The 18,941-nt window shown below is 59.1% G+C and overlaps 5 protein-coding genes across 5 annotated transcripts; 3 read left to right on the forward strand and 2 right to left on the reverse strand.

The window, feature by feature from the left end:
* Positions 1-1,738: 1,738 nt before the first annotated feature.
* VTJ83DRAFT_6608 (uncharacterized protein) lies at positions 1,739-5,673 on the forward strand (the record flags this gene model as incomplete). The annotated part of the gene is made up of 4 exons (XM_071013338.1): positions 1,739-1,755; positions 1,818-1,936; positions 2,004-5,356; positions 5,470-5,673. 4 exons carry the CDS (start codon positions 1,739-1,741, stop codon positions 5,671-5,673), a joined length of 3,693 nt encoding a protein of 1,230 aa, XP_070864235.1.
* A 1,772-nt stretch (positions 5,674-7,445) lies between these two features.
* VTJ83DRAFT_6609 (uncharacterized protein) lies at positions 7,446-8,704 on the forward strand (the record flags this gene model as incomplete). The annotated part of the gene is made up of 3 exons (XM_071013339.1): positions 7,446-7,832; positions 7,900-8,223; positions 8,288-8,704. The coding sequence occupies 3 exons, from the start codon at positions 7,446-7,448 to the stop codon at positions 8,702-8,704; spliced, it is 1,128 nt and encodes a 375-aa protein (XP_070864236.1).
* An 839-nt stretch (positions 8,705-9,543) lies between these two features.
* On the reverse strand, positions 9,544-10,324 carry VTJ83DRAFT_6610 (uncharacterized protein; the record flags this gene model as incomplete). Its single annotated transcript, XM_071013341.1, has 2 exons — positions 9,544-9,972; positions 10,037-10,324. 2 exons carry the CDS (start codon positions 10,322-10,324, stop codon positions 9,544-9,546), a joined length of 717 nt encoding a protein of 238 aa, XP_070864237.1.
* A 983-nt stretch (positions 10,325-11,307) lies between these two features.
* On the forward strand, positions 11,308-13,555 carry VTJ83DRAFT_6611 (uncharacterized protein; the record flags this gene model as incomplete). Its single annotated transcript, XM_071013342.1, has 2 exons — positions 11,308-12,072; positions 12,155-13,555. The coding sequence occupies 2 exons, from the start codon at positions 11,308-11,310 to the stop codon at positions 13,553-13,555; spliced, it is 2,166 nt and encodes a 721-aa protein (XP_070864238.1).
* An 826-nt stretch (positions 13,556-14,381) lies between these two features.
* Positions 14,382-17,174, reverse strand: VTJ83DRAFT_6612 (uncharacterized protein; the record flags this gene model as incomplete). Its single annotated transcript, XM_071013343.1, has 1 exon — positions 14,382-17,174. One exon carries the CDS (start codon positions 17,172-17,174, stop codon positions 14,382-14,384), a length of 2,793 nt encoding a protein of 930 aa, XP_070864239.1.
* Positions 17,175-18,941: the final 1,767 nt, after the last annotated feature.

Genomic DNA, 18,941 nt, shown 5'->3' on the forward strand with positions numbered 1-18,941 from the left:
ACATACGTATATCCTACTGCGCCCTGGATTTCCGGGTTGTCGGAAATCGAAACATGCATCACACTTGAAACCAGACATTCATTATCGCGTTTCCACGTGTATCTGACTTATTCCGATGGGCAGCACGGTCGGCCACGGTATTAAAAAGAAAAAAAAAAAAAAACCAAGGAAAAGAAAGGAGGGAAAAGAAAGATCTCTCGGACGAAGCTGTCCATACACTACACCACATACACCGTATGTAGTGCCTCCTGTCAGGTACGAACGGTGCAGGACATGGGAGATAAATGTACCCTGGGCTTTGACATGGTAACGCGTCACAAGACCATGCCCTTGGCGTTAGCGTCTCGCTTCAGAGGTTGGGGGGGTGGAGGTTCTTGCGACGTGTTGGTCACGAGGTATACACTTTTTTTTCTTTCTTTCCTTCTTTTGTCTCCTCATCGCAAGGTACAGCAACGGCCTCGACTTGAGTGAGATTTGGTTAATGTGGGATGGCATGGTCCGGAGACCGGTGAGACATCACCGGCTTCCACAGTCTCATGGCTTCAGGAGGGGTGAAATCCCCCCCGCCGGGAGAGGAGTGGATGCATGCGATGAATCAACCAAGCCACAGTACGTATATGCAGTGTACCCTACTCCTGTCCGTAGGTACCTCGGGTACTTTAGGTGAGGTTGGCAGCGGGCGTTTCAGTTATTGGCGATGGACGCATCTGAAAAGGAGCCGGAGATGTCAAAAAGGGGACGATCCGGATGGACTTTTTTGGCAAGATCCGTGGGGCCTCTCACGATCGGCCCAATGAGGGTCGCCGCGGACAGCACCGGACGCCACGGCCACTGATGAGTGGCTCGGACGGACCACCCGGAGGTGGCGGGGGAGGGGGGCCCGGATGGCTGTCTTCCAGTCGTTTCAGCAGCGCCTCGACTTCCAAACGACTTCTTTGTCTGTTCCTCGGCCAGGATGGATCAGCTTGCAGTTTTTTGCCCCGGATGTCGGATCAAAATGCCGCGCGGATTGGACCGAGTTTCCCAGGCTACCTAGGAACAGGAGCACCTTAGCTAAGTAGGTACCTTACCTGAGGTAAGGTGTTGTGCATACTGTGTTGTTACAGCACAAAACCATGAACGACTCCGTTCCCTTCCATCTATTGCCTCTTTCTCGTACATTTGCCCCCAGTTCCATGCCCTGATAAGGCGTTCCGCGTGATTTGCTTCGTACTTCCCAAGTAAACGTTAGCACATGCATTCAGTTGCCTCATCTCATCATTAACCAGCCGACGTCCATCTGAACATCCGGTGTCCTTCCTTCGGGCCAGCATGACATGAATCTTTTCCCCCTTGTTCTTTATGGATTGCACCCCAAACCGTCCCCCACTTCGTCAGCCTTCTCGACCTCCCCGAAGATAGACCACGTGGGAACCAACACCCGGCCCGGCAAGGAAACCTTCATCATCCCTGCACTCCACTCTCATCACTTCTTAATTTCTTCACCTCCCTCAGGCACCTTGCCTCCCTTTTTTCTGATGTGTCTCAGTTCTTCTTTCTGAGCCTTCAAAGTCTTCCCCCAACAACTGGGTCTAGCCGGGCTTCGTTTGGTTGGCATTTCCAACATATCGGACTCGAGGACGTGCCTGCCGTCGAGTTCTAGCAGCCTGGGTGGCCGTCTCATCGTGACGCGGCACTTGGCAGGCGGAGTCTACAAGCAGTCTTCTTGATATCGACCTGTAAACAACCAACCCACGGCATGAAGTTTGGTCGAAAGTGCGTATTGCCTTGACTCATCTGCTCCTCGTAGGATAGTGGATGCTAACATTCGCATGCAGCCTCCCCCGGAACCAGGTCCCTGAGTGGGCCGGTGCATACATTAACTACAAGGGCCTCAAGAAGCTCATCAAGGCCTCAGTCAGGGCAGCACAGGATGGAGAGCCAGTGGACTTAGCTGGTGCGAACTTCTGCTCAGCCACCAAGACCCGGGATCGTGTGCCACGTTCGAATGCTGACCTTGGCAGAATTCTTCTTTGAGCTGGACCGAAACCTTGAGGATGTCGACTCCTTCTACAACAAAAAGTTTGCCGACGCCGGCCGGAGACTCAAGGTGCTCCAGGACCGCTACGGGACCTCTCCCGATGTTGTCTCCAACCTCGATGATGACGAGACCGAGGAGCTCATGGGCGCCCTGCTGGAGCTGCGCAGCCAGCTGCGAAAGCTGCAGTGGTTTGGTGAGATCAACCGCCGTGGCTTCGTCAAGATCACAAAGAAGCTTGACAAGAAGCTTCTCAACAGAGGGGCGGCTCAGACCAACCCGGGGACGACAAAAACTCCCATCACCACCACCCAGCATCGCTACATCTCCACCAAGGTCGACCCCCGCCCCTTCGCGAAGGACAACACCATTGCTAGGTTGCTGTCCGAGATCAATAAGTGGATCTCGGTCCTCGGAGATGCCGCCCAAAATGTCGATGATGCCCGCTCCGAGCGCTCTACCCGCTCCCTGGGGCGGGCTTCGGCCATGGCCATGCTCAGCCTGCCGCCAGATCTCTTGGAGAAGATCGACCAGGCCATCCGTGCCGATGACGCCGATGGCCTTCGAGACAGCCTGGCCACGGGCAATCTGGTGAGGACCGCCGAGCCCGCATCGCAGCGCCTGCTGCTCAACCTGCTTCAACGCTGCATCTCGGCCCGCTCCAAGGCTTGCACCGCCTTCTTGCTGCCTCGCATTACGTCGCTCGACGAGCCCGACGATATCAACGAGCGCAACTGCATCCATCGCCTCGTCATCCATATCGGCCGCACCAAGACTGCCTCGTCCAAGAAGGACACGGACGAGCAGTCCTGGCAGCGCTCGTCCACCAACTCCGGCGCCCATCAGTTCCCCGGCACTGCTCAATACGCACAAAACTACCTCACGCCCGCCGCTGAGCCACTTTCGGCGCCCCGCGTCAGTGACTTGAAAGAGTCGGACCTCTTGACCAAGGACGACGAGGCCGTCCAGATGCTCATGTTTCTGCTTGACTCCCTCATGCCGAACCAGCGACCGGCTCTGAACGCCCGGGACAGTTTTGGCCGGATCCCGCTGCATTACGCTGCGCAGTTCGGCTTCGTCGTTGTGTGCCAAATCATCATGAAGACAATGCAGGATTGGGGCCAGTTCAATGTCGAGAACGGCATTGATGCTCCCGAGTGGCAGGATACGGACGGCAACGCGCCGGTGCACCTCAGCGTTCTGGGCGGCCACGTCCTGACAACCAAAGCGCTGCTGCAGGGCGAGGACTGGCTCGGCGTGAACGAGCGCAAGGCCGAGATGCGCCGGGCTATCTCAAAGTCCAGCGCCGTGCTGGCCATTGCCACCAAAGCCAACTTCTGCGCCATCGTAGAGATGCTAGTCCATACCGGCGTAGACATCAACTGGCAGGACAAACACGGCGAGACCGCCTTGCACATCGCCGCCCGTTTCGGTCATGATGAGTGCGCAAGAGTGCTGATCCGCGGCACCGCCGAGCAGAAGGCGAACCTCGAGCTCACCGAGAAGTCGTTCGCCTGGACCCCGTTGCACATCGCCGCTGTCGACGGCCACCTTTCGGTCGCGCAGCTGCTGGTCGATGCCGGCGCTGACGTTGACAAGCCCGACTCGTCCGGATGGACCGCCAAGGAGCACGCGGCCCTGCGTGGCCACCTCCCCATCGCGCGGCTTCTCGCTGCGCACAGCCGGCGCGCCGAGGACGACGAGGCGGCGGGGACAGCCACAACAAGCAACACCAGCAGCGGCTCCGAAGACGAGAGACCCAACTCGCCGCCCCCGCACGATGTGGTGGCGTCTCTGGGTGACCGTCGGTCCAACGTGCCACCGCGCCCCGCCGAGCCCGTCAAGTCGTTCGGCCACCGGTACCTCAAAGACGAGAGCCTGGTGCTCGTCAGCCTTGGATCCATGGACATGCGCAAGCACATCCAGCCCGTGACGCTGGACCGGGTGCCGTTGGCCGAGGCGCATACAACGCAGTTGGACACGGCCTTGTCCATCATGGTGTCGGCGCACGGCGCCCAAGGCGAGCCTACCATCATCGACATGCCGGTGCACGAGAACATCACGACGGAGCCCATCGTGTTCACCACGGCCGACGCCACCAAGGTGCGCCTGCTGTTTGACATCGTACCGACATACTCGGGCAACGAGAAGAACAAGGTCGGCCGCGGCGTGGCGTTGCTGTCGAGCGTGCGTCAAACGGTGGGGACCAAGCGCATGAACCTCCAGGGCGACGTGTGCGTGCCGATCGTGGGCGCCAACTTTGAGGTCATTGGGACTGTCAACTTCAACTTCCTTGTCATTACCCCCTTTTCACACCCCAACATGGAGGTGACGGAGCACCAGACGTACTGGAAGAAGATGACGTCCACCATGGTGATCGGCCACCGCGGGTTGGGAAAGAACCTCGTCTCGAATCGGTCTCTGCAGCTCGGCGAGAACACGGTGCCGTCTTTTATTGCCGCCGCCAACCTCGGCGCCCAGTACGTCGAGTTTGACGTGCAGCTGACCAAGGACCACGTGCCCGTTATTTACCACGACTTCCTCGTCAGCGAGACGGGGTTCGACGCGCCCGTGCACACCTTGACTCTCGAGCAGTTCTTGCACATCAACCCGGACTCGACACGAGGCGACGGCAGCAGCAGCAACGGCCACCACGGACCGCAGCACAAGCAGCTCAGCAGGATGAAGAAGCGCAGCAACAGCCCTGGGCCCCGTCAGCGCTCCATGTCGATGGACTGGCCGGCGGTGCACCACCAGCATCTCGGCCAACAGCACGAGATGGAAGAGCGCATGAAGCACACGCGCGACTTCAAGGCCAAGGGCTTCAAGGCGAACTCGCGCGGCAACTTCATCCAGGCCCCGTTCGCCACGCTCGAGGAGCTGTTCCGCAAGATCCCCGCCAACGTTGGGTTCAACATCGAGCTCAAGTACCCGATGCTGCACGAGAGCGAGGAGCACGAGATGGACGCGTACGCCGTCGAGCTCAATTCGTTTTGCGATACCGTGCTGGAGAAGGTGTATGACCACCTCGGCCCGGGAAGCCCGACGCGGCACGTCATCTTCAGCTCGTTCAACCCGGACATTTGCCTGTGCATGAGCTTCAAGCAGCCGAACATCCCGATCTTGTTCCTCACAGACGCCGGAACGGCTTCCGTCGGGGACATCAGGGCGAGCAGCCTTCAAGAGGCGATTCGGTTTGCGTCGAGGTGGAATCTGCTTGGCATCGTCAGCCACTCGGAGCCGTTTGTTAACAGCCCAAGGCTGGTGCGTGTGGTCAAGCAGCATGGATTGGTGTGTGTGAGCTATGGGGCAATGAATAACGACCCCAAGTTGGTTCGGGTGAGTTTCTCCCCTGTTTTTTACAAACAACAATCCTTTCTTTCTGTTTCTTTCTTTCCATGTTTTTCTATCTTTCAATGCTCGGGCTTGTATATCTGACAGCTTTGAAACAGCGCCAAGTCAAGGAGGGCATCGACGCCGTCATCGTCGACAGCGTGCTGGCCATTCGGAAGGGACTGACGGACGGCCAGCAAGAAGAGGAGGCGCACACGAAGCAGGCCAAGTCACCGTCGCCGTCAGCAGTAGTCAGCAGCGGTGAAAGCGACGGCACCGCAACGACGAATGACAGCAATGGGGCTACGAACGGTCACCTCTAGCATCTAGTACCTAGACCCCAGAAATGGCTACAACTGCGGGAGTGTTCGGGTTATTCAACAGCACCAGCTCCCCTTCCCTCCCTGTTTTGAGCCTCCGTGCTTTTAGTAGGGATACAGAGGGTTCGATTGGAGGAGGGGTCGAGACACCGGTGAGGCGGTTTGGTATAGAGCATAATACAGGATATAGGCAGAGAGGGCGATGTCGTAGGGAAGAGGCAAGCGTTGCTTCCTTCTCTCCTTCGGCCCCCAGCTTGGCGTTGGCCGGCGACAGACATCAGAGGCTTGGTACGGCGGTGCTTGTTCGATCTCTTGTTGTAGGGACACATGCTGTGCGTAGATCAACACCGGCTGGATCTGCCAAGAGGAAGATGAGAACGATCATGTTGACGGTTCTTCTCGTCTAGACGGCACAAAAGCACAAAATCGATGCAGGTCGAACTCGTTGCTTGTCAGCAGACAATCAGGCCAATCGATGATGGTGTCAAAGTGCGCAGGCACGGTCTCACTCAAGGTTGTCAGGCTTGGGAGCGAACAGATGTTTGGATGGGAGGACGGCTTGGCTTGGCTGCCTCCCGTTTGAACGCGCCAGCTATTGTGGCTGAAGTCTATTGCTCTGGTTGACGCATGTTCCTTGGTCCAGGAGATGACGACTCGACGGCAGCGTCCTCGGGTGACCTGGAACGGGAAACAAAGGGGGGAACAAATGGCGGATCACCACCCTCTTTGGCCTGCGGGCATGGTCTCGTGGGACTGCGAGGCTATGCTGCGCTCGCCAAGTTCAATCTGGGCGGGATAGGCAAGGTGATGAGTGATGGGGCGAGATTCCCTGTAGCTGCCCGCTAGCAGGCTCTCAGCAGGCAGTCCTTGTCGGCTCTGGAGGCTGGGTTGCAGCGCTCAACCTGCCTGGCTCGAAGGAAAACCGGGACACCAGCTCGAAAGATTCGACTCGTTTGGGATGGCAATGCGATGCTAGTGATGCCCGAGATGGGAAAATGGCCTGAGGCGCTGCAGCCGCGTGGGAAAATCCCCCAGGTTCCGTCACCTCAGTATTACACAGTAAATACCTATAGGAGGGAGGTCCGCGCAGCTCTTTGCCAGCGCTAAGCCGGTAGTGCGGGGCAGTGAAAGGACCGGGAGGTTGGAAGAGATTGGCTCCCTCGCTCTTCTCGAATCTCCCACAGGACCTTTCCAGTTCCATCCACGCCATCGGTTGCCATGGGGCCTGACGATGAGGTGCAAGGGTAGAAGAAGTCAGTGATGTTTCTGGTTGCCTTGATGATGCCAGTCAGTCGGCTCGCATGGCCATTTGGAATAGAGATTTTTAATTTATTGGGGCACCTCCCCATTTTTTTCCTTTTGCTCTCTGACCAGTCTCCGGTTTCTCGTCTCCAGGTCTCAGTGCCCCGCCCCCTCTTCACTATCGCATCCTGGTCGCACGCCACGCCGCAGCGCTTCCATCTGCTATCCCCCTCCTGCAGCCACCTAATTGTTCCCTCTCCCAAGCCAAGCTGCCCCTCTCCGTCACCTAGGTATCACACCTTATTTAGCCATCTGTCGGAGCACAAAGAGGCCGAGAGACCGTGCCGCGAGAAACACGGAAGCGAGATTATTAGCCCAACACCAGCTCCAGCACCCAACGCTCGACCCCGCCGTCGTGGAGCGTCCGCGTACGAAACGACTAGAGTCTCCCAACGGCTCGTTCGACACACCGCCTCGGGACATTCCCCGACACCTCGTCTACATCCACCTACCTGCTACCCGCATCTGCAGCGATGGCAGGGCCACCCTCCCCCGGCGGCGAGGGCCCGACCTACGGACCTCCACCTCTGCCTCCCGGCTGGATCGCCCAGTGGGACGCGTCCTCGAGGAAATACTACTATGTCCAGCTCTCCACGGGCGTCTCGCAGTGGGAGGTGCCTACCGAGGCCGCCCCCATCGGCAGCACCCCAGCCCCGCAGGGAGACAGCCCCTTTGGTCTCCCGGGTCGCGGCGCCTCCCCTCGCGACGGCGCCGAGATCATCACGTACCCCGACGGCAGCAAGACGGCCAGGTACCCGGACGGCAGGCTCGAGCCCTTACACCCACGCGAGGATGGAACTCCGGGTGACGGCACAAGAGCCATCGGCGGCCCTGGCGGGTCCAGTGATAGAGGTCTTGGGGTAAGTCCTTTGTTCCGTTGGAGCCTTTGCCGCTCTTGACATGTGCTGACGACGCTCCCCCGCCCAGTCGCTCCTCGGGACCGCCTTGAACAGCCTCGGCGGTAAGCCATCCGGCGGCTCGCAGGGCTCTGGAGGCCTGGTCGGTGGCCTCGTCGGCGGTCTCCTCTCGAGCTCTAGCGGACACAGCGGCGGCAGCGGCGGCGGCGGCGGCGGCAGCCTCGGTGGGAAACTCGCGGCGCAAGTTGCCTCCAACATCTTCTCGTCAGGCAGCAAGCCTTCCTCGCAAGGTTCGAGCCTCCTCGGCGGCCACGGCTCCAGCCATGGTTCGGGAGGGTTGGGAGGTGTCATCGGCGGAGTCGCCAGCCACGTTTTTGGTGGCAAGCATTCAACGGTAGGATAGCTACACTCGCGCCTCCGAGGATTCGAAAGCCGCGGTGCTAACCTTGGAATTTCAGCGCCAAAACGACTTTGGCTACACCAATAACCCCCAGCCAGGCGGCTACAGCGGAACCGCCCCGCCGGCTTCGTACCAGCCACCCTCTCAACCCGGCCAGCCCACCACGGCGCAGTCCTATTCGGGCAGCGCCGCCTCGTACGCCGCCTCGCCCTCCTCCCCTTCCCAAAGGGTCCAGTCCACATATCACACCCAGGCCCCGGCCCAGCAGCCGTCGTATCACCAGCAGAGCTACGGCCCTCCGCCGCAACAGAGCTCGCACCAGGGCTATCCCCCGGCCTCGGGCTCGTACGGCCAGCCGCAGTATGGCGCAAACCCTTCCTACGGAAGCCCCCACTCGTCGCCTTATCCCCCGCAGCATGGGTATCCGGGGAGTGCGCCGCCCCCGCATCATCAATCGTACTCGCCGCGGTACTAGCAGGGCTGCGTTGGTGAGGTGCGAGGTGAACGGTGGAGGAGATTCGTGTGGGGGGATCCGTCCAGGATCATGAGAGGAAGGCGTGTGCTGGGATATGCGGGGTGGATGGCTTTGCAGATTCTTCGTTTTCTTCTTGAAATGACGATTTCTCGGGGCATTTTTTTGGTTTCATTTTTTTCTGATAGATACGTTCTATGACTGAGTTGCGTCTGTTCATGAACCCTATACCATGCACCATGGACGAGTGGAGTTGAGGAGGGGGGGCGGGTTGGTTGGTTGGTTGGGGCTCAATGAGATTTGTTTCTGTTTAATACAAGCGTACAGCACAAAGTCCCTTCAACATGATTTTCTTCTTTTCGCCCTCGCTCTCTGTCCGTGTCGCCAACCATGATGAGGCACAGACATTACTTACGTGAAGAGATATTTGAATCTTATCCTCTTGGGAGCATCCATCTCTCGACGAGGGCTGCCTTAGGCAACGGCTCCATGGTGGCTGGCTACAACAGCCCTCCAACACTCATGGAACATTTGCACCGGGGATTGTAGGAAATGTCCTAATGTCACTCTTTGGGGAGCTCCAACCTGACCGCTCTCCTCCTAACCCCTCCTCTACCACCGCCACCGCTACCGCCCGAGCCCAGGCACCGCAGTGGTAAGATTAAACTTCCAACGGGGGATACCGTAGCTAGCTACCAACCTCCCCGTGAGCTTGATGGGACTGTTTGGTGGGCTCCTTTTGGCCCCAGGCCTCCATCGTGGAACAGCTGTTACCAAAATGATTATTGCTTCTTTAGGACAACCGCAACGATTACATTCCCCGTGGATGGAGTCTCTTCCTCTTACTGCACCTTCTTCCTCCTCCCCTCGTCCTCCACTTTTCCGTGGCCATGACTACTCCTCACCAGTTCGCGAATCACCCACCTCGCCCCGCGAGCTAGCCCAAGATACGCCACAGCCCCCACCACCACCAGGTAGACCACCGTCCCCGCCAGCGAGCGCGGCAGGACGTTGGCCAGGTACGGGTCCAGGATGACGTCGGCGTCGACGGGCGGAGGGAGGGTCATGAGAGACGCGTCGGTGGTGAAGAAATCTGCCGCGGCGAGGATCTGAAGGAGGAGAAGGGAGCCCGAGTTGGGGCCATGCTTTCGGGGGGCGGTGGTGTTTGATGGCTGGCGAGAGGCGGAGTAGTCCTGGAGGGAGGAAAGGAGGGCAGGTGTGGAATACACCGTTGAAGGGGCGTACGTTTTCAGGGCGAACGCCGTGGGTTGCTTGGTGTAAGGGTTAGCTGGCGCGCTCTGAGAGGGCAGATGACCTGGGAGGGAGGGAGCATACTGTGGCTGGCCAGCAAACGCGCACCTCGTACCGCTGGCCGGGCGTGAGCCCATCAAGGACAATCCAGGTTGCGGCCCCTTGGGGGTGCTCCGGCGACGGGAACTCGGCGCGAAGCTGAGCGCGGAGGGACCAAGCGTCAGGGGCAAGGGTGTCGAGGTGAAGGGCTGACAAGTCCTCGGGGACGGAGGCGGCGTTTGGGTCCGGGCCAAGGAAGATTGTCTTTTCTGTATTGGCAAGGACGTGGGCGATGAGCGCGAGGAGAGTGACGAGAAAGAGGAAGGCCGCCATGGTGAACTTTGTTTTCTTGCGTGTTTATGTTTACACTGGCTTCCTCTCTCCTTTTCTTTTTCCCCTTCCCCTTTTGTCCGGCTTGATCCGGACAAAGCCTACCGTGAACTGCCAGCCTGGCCCGGCCTGGCCTGGGCTCCACGGACCGTATCACGCTACGGAAGTGAGATCGGACGCCGAATTCGAGGCGGACGTGGGCTTTGTTAACGAGTTCCTTCGGCGCCGGTTAGGTGGAACTCCGGGGTCGTGAGCCTGGCCAACCGGTTCTGATGAGAGGAACGAAATGAAGAGGGCGGAGCCAAGCCCAGCGAAGTTACCCCAGACCGTCCGGGTGGATCCGGGGATGGAAGCGGGGGTGGGGCACCAGCCCTCGGGCAGCTGACCGCCACTGCCGAGCAGGGAGACCCGGGGGGCCAGGGACAGCTCGGCACAATCACATGCTGCTGGGGAGGTGCAAGTCAACCGGGTCTTGCCTGTCCGTTGCAGCAGCAAGCAAAGCAGGTGACGCAAAGGCCGAGGAAGCGTGCATGCGTTCCTTCCTTTTCTTGTGTTGCATGCAATGCCTCGAGGACAACAACATCGGGCTCGGCGCGGGTTGGTCGAGTCCACCATCTCCAGCCTTCTACTTTAGCTTCACACCGGACAATTAGACCCCCCAAAAAACAAATCCTTTTCCACCCTGATCCAGTCAACCGCAAAGGAATTGCGGCGAGCTCGGCCGATCGCTGCGCTTCCTCTCACGGCTTCTCGCGCTGCAACACCCACCACCACCACCACCACCATCCATCAATTGCATCCTCTTTCCCTCTTTCTCCCTCCCTCCCTCTCTTTCCCTCCCTCCCTCTCTCTCCCTCCCTCTTGTTTCGTCTGTCTCAACGGCCTTTCCGCCCCATGAAATCCACCACCATCCCGTAATCTACACCCTTTTCTTTTCCGACTGAGCCTGCTTGCGCCTGTCGTTGACGCCGTCGCCGTCGCCCACCATGGCGCCGACGCTGTCCAAGCCGGCCTCCCCCCGGGGCGCCGCCGCCAGCGCCCGCACCGTTCGCGCCCTTGTCTCGCAGCTGACGGCCATGTACCTGCGCAACCGCACGCGCATTTCCCGTGCCGTCTACATTGCCCTCTTCGTCGCCCTTGCCAACCGCATCCGCACCGGCATCGCTGACCAGAAGGCCGCCGCCGCCCGCGAGGCCCGCGCCCGGGCCGAGAAAGCCGCCTCCGGTACCCGCGCGCTGTCGGCCGACGACGAGGGCCCTGCCGCTTCCAAGAAGAAGGTTGAGCTGAACCGCGAGTTCCTCCGCGCCCTGATGCGCCTGGTGCGCATCGTCATACCCGGCTGGGCGAGCAGCGAGGCCCGGCTCCTGATCAGCCACAGCTTCTTCCTCGTCCTGCGCACCCTAATTAGCCTCAAGGTCGCCGCAATGGACGGTGCCATTGTCAAGGCCCTCGTCAAGGGCAACGGCCGCGAGTTCCTGACCCGCATCATGTCCTGGATGCTCATTGCGGTGCCCGCTACCTTCACCAACTCGATGCTCGCCTATCACCAGTCCCAGCTTGCCCTGCGCTACCGCTCGCGCCTGACCGAGTACATCCACGACAAGTACCTGTCCAACCTGACCTTCTACGGTATTTCGGCCCTCGACGACCGCATCAAGAACGCCGACCAGCTTATCGCCGTTGACGTTACAAAATTCTCAAACAGCTTGTCGGAGCTGTACAGCAACCTGGCCAAGCCGATGCTGGATATGGTATGTGTCCTTTTTTGCTGTCCCCCCCCCCCCCCCCCCCCCTTTGGAAGATGCCCGTATCGCTAATCACCCATCCCCGCAGATCATCTACACGATCACCCTCTCGAGGAGTGTTGGCGGCGAGGGTGTGGTGTTCATGTCGCTTCTCGTCCAGCTGTCGGCCAACGTGATGCGTGCCCTCACGCCGCCCTTTGGCAAGTTTGTGGCCGACGAGGCCCGCCTCGAGGGCGAGTTCCGCTTCCAGCACTCCCGGCTCATTGACCACGCCGAAGAGGTGGCCTTGTACCACGGCCACGAGGCCGAGAAGAACACGCTGGACAAGGGCTACTTCACCCTCATCAAGCACGTCAACTTCATCCTGCGTCGCCGTCTCTACCACGGCTTCATGGAGGACTACGTCATCAAGTACTTCTGGGGCGCCCTGGGCCTGCTTCTCTGCAGCGCCCCCGTCTTCGTCAAGCTGCCCGGTTCCGTCATCAACACCATGGCCGACCGCACCGAGAGCTTCGTCACCAACCGCCGCATGCTCATGAGCGCTTCGGACGCCTTTGGCCGCATCATGTTTTCGTACAAGGAAGTCATGGAGCTCGCCGGCTACACGTCGCGCGTCTCAACCCTGCTCCGCGTCATGGACGACATCCAGGCCGGCAACTACTCCAAGAAGCTTGTCTCGAGTTCGGGGACGGATACCAACGCTGCCGTGCTCAAGGGCCGCGGCAAGGTGTTCGAGAGCCCAGACATCAAGTTCATCGACGTGCCCATCATCTCGCCCAACGGCGACGTCCTCGTCCCGGCCTTGTCCTTCACGCTTCGCCAGGGTGACCACCTCCTCGTCGTCGGGCCCAACGGCTGCGGCAAATCCTCCCTCTTCCGCATCCTCGGCGGCCTGTGGCCCGTTTACGGGGGTACCGTCTACAAGCCCCACTTCTCTGACATCTTCTACATTCCCCAACGACCCTACCTCTCGCGCGGGTCCCTCCGCCAGCAGATCATCTACCCCGATAGCCCCCGCGCGATGCACGCCAAGGGCGTCACAGACGCCGACCTGGCCGCCATCCTCCGCACGCTGTCCCTCGAGCACCTGCTCGACCTCTACCCCGAGGGGTGGGACTCGGAGGCCGAGTGGCGCGACGTCCTCTCGGGCGGGCTCCAGCAGCGCATCGCCATGGCTCGCCTCTTCTACCACCGCCCGAGGTATGCCATCCTGGACGAGTGCACCAGCAGCGTGACGCTAGACACGGAGAAGGTCATGTACGACACCGCCAAGGGTCTGGGCATTACCCTCATGACGGTCAGCCACAGGAGGAGCCTGTGGAAGTATCACACGCACATCCTGCAGTTCGATGGGCAGGGGCACTACGTGTTTACCAGGCTGGATGCGGAAAAGCGGTTGGCTCTGGAAGAGGAGAAGGAGGATTTGGAGGTGTTGTTGAGGGGTGTGCCCGAGATTGAGAGGAGGGTGGCCGAGCTGACTGCCGAGTGAGGGGTTGTGTTTCAAGTCGTGAATGAAAGGGGGGGTGGTTATGGTGGTGGTGGTGGTGGGATGTGGCCTGGATGGTCTGGATGCTTGCATCCCTGATAAGGGAAGAGTTGCGATGGGCGGTGCGGGATGGGATATACCTGTATTTTATGGCGTCGTTATGATTGGTAGTGTCAAATCCGGAGAGGCCAGGAAAGGGGCCTGCTGGGGGCTTGTTTCTATCTGGAGCGAGTGTCCGGCCTTTGGATTCAACTAATTACATCATCGTAGAACACGCGGTCTTGGGGTCGGGGTACTTTGTGAACGTGTCATCGTGGTGGCGCTATGAGGTTATCTGGGAAAAGGCCGAGGAGCGATGGGCATATGTGAAAAAAGTAATAAAAAAAAACCATTTCGGGTTGTGCGTTGCGCAAGTGGAACAAGACAGACCCTCTGCTTGAGGCGTCATGCTGATGATAATCAAGCCAGTTGCCACATTGTTGATAGTTAGAGCAAGATGGTCATTGTCCAAGAAGGGATCCACTGTAACTTCAGTGAGATGGTACATTGTATATATGGACAGTGAGTGACCCCTTGTATTTGTAACTCTATAAAACGACCGACATGCGCCTTTTGCTGTATGAAAACCGAGAAACCAACCACTTCATTCCTTCATGACATGTCAGAGAACCAAAGCTCTGAATTGGGGTATTTATACATATAGACAAATAAAGAAAGACGTATGTATATCTGAACAGACTTGCCCTAATCCTCATCTACCCAACCCCACACTCCACATCACTTGCGCCCTGTTCCTCTCCAAGCCAACCACACTTGTCAAGGCAAGACCTTACAACCCGCTAGCCGCAGCCGTCGCCGCCGTTGAAGTCACCGTAACCGTCACCACCTCCACCTCATCGGTGCAGGCGGCATCGTCCTCGGCAGCGCTGGCGGTGGTAGCCTCAGCGGCCGCGTCCGTGGTCTCGGTCGCGGCCTCTGTGGTGGTAGTGGCCTCGGCCTCCTCGGTGGTGGTGGTCTCCGCAGCGTCCTCGGTGGTGGTAGTGGCCTCCTCGGCGGTGGTGGTCTTGGTCTTGTTCTTGTTCTTATTGTTCTTCTTCTTGTTGACGTCGCGGTTGTTGCCTCCGGCGGTAACGGTGACGAAGACGGTCGAGGCCTCCTTCTCGGTGACGGTAACAGCGGCCTCGGTGATGGTCACCGTAGCGGCGCCCTCGGTGACGGTGACAGTGGCAGCGTCCTCGGTAACGGTGACGGTGGCAGCAGCATCGCAGAGCTCTGTGACGGTCGTGGGCTCGCAGATCTCCGTGTTGAAGCCAGGCTTGGCACTCTCGGTGCTGATAATGACCTCGGTGGTGATTGTCGGCTTCACCGTGACGGTCTTGGTGCCGGTCGAGGTGCTGGTGGTGGTCAGGGTGATCTCCTCCTCGTCGTCGACGGCGGAGGTCGTGATCGCCTCAACGGCCGAGGTGGCCGAAGTCGAGGCGACGATCGTCGTGGTCTTGGTGACCTTGGTCTTGGTCTTGATGACACTAACAACCGTGGTGCCAACAGTGGTCTTGACCGTGGTGGTGAGGACCTGGCCGTTGCCGTTGCCACCAGCACCCACAGTGACGGTGAGAACCTTGGTCTGGGTGATATGAGTGGTCAGGGTGGCAGTCGAGGTGGCGGTGGAGGTGGTAACAACGATCTTCTGGGTCTCAGACGGGGTAAGGGTAGTGCCCGTGATCAGACCCTCCGAGGCCTCCGAAATGACGCTGGACGAGATGGACGGGACGGCGGTGACAGGGCACACGACCTCGGTCAGGATAACGGTGTCGGTGACAATAACGGTCTCGAGGATCTCCGAGGGAAGCTCAGCAATCTCCTCGGTCTTGGTCGGGCAGTCAATGACCTCAGGGAGGCACGACGTGATAGTGCGGACCTCAGTAGTCGACACGGTCAGGGTCGTGATGCCAGAGACAGCCGTCGTCAACGAGGCAGCGCTGGTGATGGTGCTAGTCTCCGAAGTGGTCTCAGACGCCACAACCGAGCTCGTGAGCGAGGCATCCACAGCGCTAGTCTCGGTCACAACCTCAGTGCTGGTCTCCGACGGGGTAAGGGTGGTGCCAGTAATAAGACCCTCAGAGGCTTCCGACAGAATGCTGGACGAAATGGAAGGAACCGCTGTAACAGGGCAAACCGTCTCGGTCAGGATAACGGTGTTTGTCACGATGACGGTCTCGAGGGCGGTAGAGGGCAGCGCAGCCAGATCCTCGGTCTTAGTCGGGCAGTTAGTGACCTCAGGCACGCACGAGGTAATGGTGACGACCTCAGTAGTCGAGACAGTCAGGGTTGTAATGCCAGAGATGGCATCGGTCAGGGAGGCAGAGCTCGTGACGGTGCTGTCCTCAGATGAGGTGGTCGTAGACTCGGTCTCAGACGCAGCCACGGAGCTCGTCAACGTGGCATCAACCGAGCTGGTCTCAGTCACGGCCTCAGAGGTGGTCTCAGCCGAGGTGGTGGACTCGGTCTCGGACGCAGCAACCGAGCTAGTCTCAGTCACAGCCTCAGTGCTCGTCTCCGACGGGGTAAGGGTGGTGCCGGTGATAAGACCCTCGGAGGCTTCCGACAGGACGCTGGAAGAGATGGAAGGCACCGCAGTGACCGGGCAAACCGTCTCGGTCAGAATAACGGTGTTCGTCACGACGACGGTCTCGAGAGCCGACGAGGGGAGTGCAGCCAGGTCCTGAGTCCTGGTCGGGCAGTCGGTGACCTCAGGAACGCACGAGGTGATGGTGACAACCTCCGTGGTCGAAACGGTCAGAGTGGTGATACCAGAGACTGCATCCAGGGAGGCGCTGCTCGTGATGGTGCTGTCCTCAGACGTGGTAGTGGATGCGATCTCGGAGACGCTCTCGGTCGTCGACTCAGTGGCGGTCGTCTCGGTAGCAGACGACTCGGTGGCAGTCGCGTCAATGGCGGTCTCAGTAGCAGACGTCTCAGTAGCGGTTGCGTCAACGGCAGACGTCTCAGTAGCAGACTCCTCAGCGGTGGTCGTCTCAGCAGCAGACTCCTCGGCGGTGGTAGTCTCAGCAGCAGACTCCTCGGCGGTGGTAGTCTCAGCAGCAGACTCCTCGGTGGTGGTCGTCTCAGCAGCAGACTCCTCGGCGGTGGTAGTCTCAGCAGCAGACTCCTCGGTGGTGGTCGTCTCAGCAGCAGACTCCTCGGTGGTGGTCGTCTCAGCAGCAGACTCCTCGGCGGTGGTCGTCTCAGCAGCAGACTCCTCGGCGGTGGTCGTCTCAGCAGCAGACTCCTCGGCGGTGGTCGTCTCAGCAGCAGACTCCTCGGCGGTGGTCGTCTCCGACTCCGAAGAGCTGGTGCTAGACTCGGACGTTGTGAGGCTGCTCTCCGTGGATGTAGTGATGGCAGCAACAGTGTCTGAGGTAGAAAGGTCGACAGACTGGCTGGACGAGGGGGTCGGCTGGGCCGCGGCAAGATCAGTCGACTCGACGATGGAGCTAATGACCACCGGACCCCTCCCAGCATCACGGAAGAGATTCCTGAGGCGCAGGTCGCGGGGATGGCGCCGGTTCTGGGCGGAGCCCAGGGCTGCGAAGAGGGCGAGACTAAGGTAGGCGGGCTTCATCTTGGCAGTGTTGTGCTTATATCAAAAGGAAAATATCAAAAATGCTCCAGGCTAAAGGTCAACAGAAGTGAGGGGATGCAGCGAGAGTCAACTCGGCAAAAGGGCAAACAGACACAGCTGCTCGCGAGAGAAGTGAAAGCTGGTAAACAGACAAGCAAAGGGAATGATGCTTGACTGGGGAAAAGAAAAAAACAACAACACTTGAGGTCGAAGGGAAGGAAGGGCTAAGGAGAAGGGAAGAGAACTGAAGAAACCGGACCGGAAGAGGCGTGGTCCGGGGAGCTTTTATCAACGCCATCCGCTCGGCAGTTCCCCATGTTTGTTGAAGAAGTGCGTGGGGCGACGAACGCATCATGGGCGTCAGAGCCCCATGGCAGTCTCACCACGCGACAAGGGGGAGGGAGGGATTCGCTGGCCGCCCAGCCGCCCACTCCACCAAGGCGCTATTGCATGGATCGTCGTGATCTTGGACCCTTAATCGAGAAAGGTTCTCTCCCCACCTGGGGACACCCAGCACGACGTTTCGACTCCAGACAGGTTTCCTCGGCGGTCATTGGAGGGCTCCGCCAGACTGGGGGAGTCTTCCCGCCCTGCAAGGGAAGGGCTCTCAGGAACGGTTGAATCTGAGACAGGGGAGCTAGCCAATCATGGCAGCCGGCAGAGCACAAATTCGGTAAAGGGGCAGCAAGGTCGCATCTCGTCGTCTTGGGGGGACGACGAGGTGTCGTTGATGGAACAGGGCATCGATGTTCTGACACTTGGACTGTGGATGCATGGCGTGCACAAAGTTCACCCAAAAGTCGAGAGCGGCTCTGTGTACATCGTGTAGCCTTTGCGAGCTGGAGCCACCGCTCAGAATGAGCGGTGAAAAATGAAACCGCCTCGGCGTCTAATGGATCGGTCGAAGCGCACGAGGGATTGCCGAACTATCCGCGGTGTTTCCGTGATGATGGGTGCCGATCAGCAGGCTGTGGAAAATCCTAGAGTAGCGTGGATTGGCAACCAGGTACCTTACATACATGGAGATCTGAGACGGTCAAGATGGGACGAGGATATTTTTTGGTTGTGTTGTCAGCCGACTTGCCCATGGACGAAACTCGGTTGTGTTCTTTCATGCGTGGAAGCCAAGACAGCCTTCTTTTTGGACTTGTTTCGATTCTGAGGAAAATGGCACTGGGTAACGAGGGCTAGATGCAACGCTGATGGTGTGAACAAGCTCCTGGCTACGACGGAAGATTCTGTGACGGGTATGTAGAGATGAGATCTCCTGTCGTTTCTGATCGTTTCTTGCGAGAGTCATCTTTCAAGTTTGTGCCGCCTTTCTTGTCTTTTCTCCGAGTTTACCGCATTCATGCCTAGGGCCACGGCACTTGCGCGCGACTGGTGAATAATGCCGATGGTGTCAAAATCCAGGAAACCCGCGATATGCCCGGGATGACTCCCTGCTGGACTCCGAGAGAACCAGAGAGTTGAAGATTGCAAAGGAGGAAAAGTGGGAATGCGAACGAGTTTCAGAAAGGGACCCACCAAGCCCCGAAACCGCACCTTTCGTCCGGAACCAGCCATGATTGGTCCGTCTAGCTCCGATTTCTCCGTAAAGGACCCACAGCCGCCGGGGCTTTGTTCAATGCGAAACTCGCTCGTCCAGCGTCAACACCACGCAGAACCCTTGACAACCCTGACGACACCCCCGTCAGACAAAACAAAACACCAGGGACGAAGGGGCTTGGAAGAGGGGAAGCCCGTCTTTGCATGACGATGCCGCGC

Source organism: Remersonia thermophila, chromosome 6 (genome assembly GCF_042764415.1).
Source record: "Remersonia thermophila strain ATCC 22073 chromosome 6, whole genome shotgun sequence".
NCBI classification, from domain to species: domain Eukaryota; kingdom Fungi; phylum Ascomycota; class Sordariomycetes; order Sordariales; family Chaetomiaceae; genus Remersonia; species Remersonia thermophila.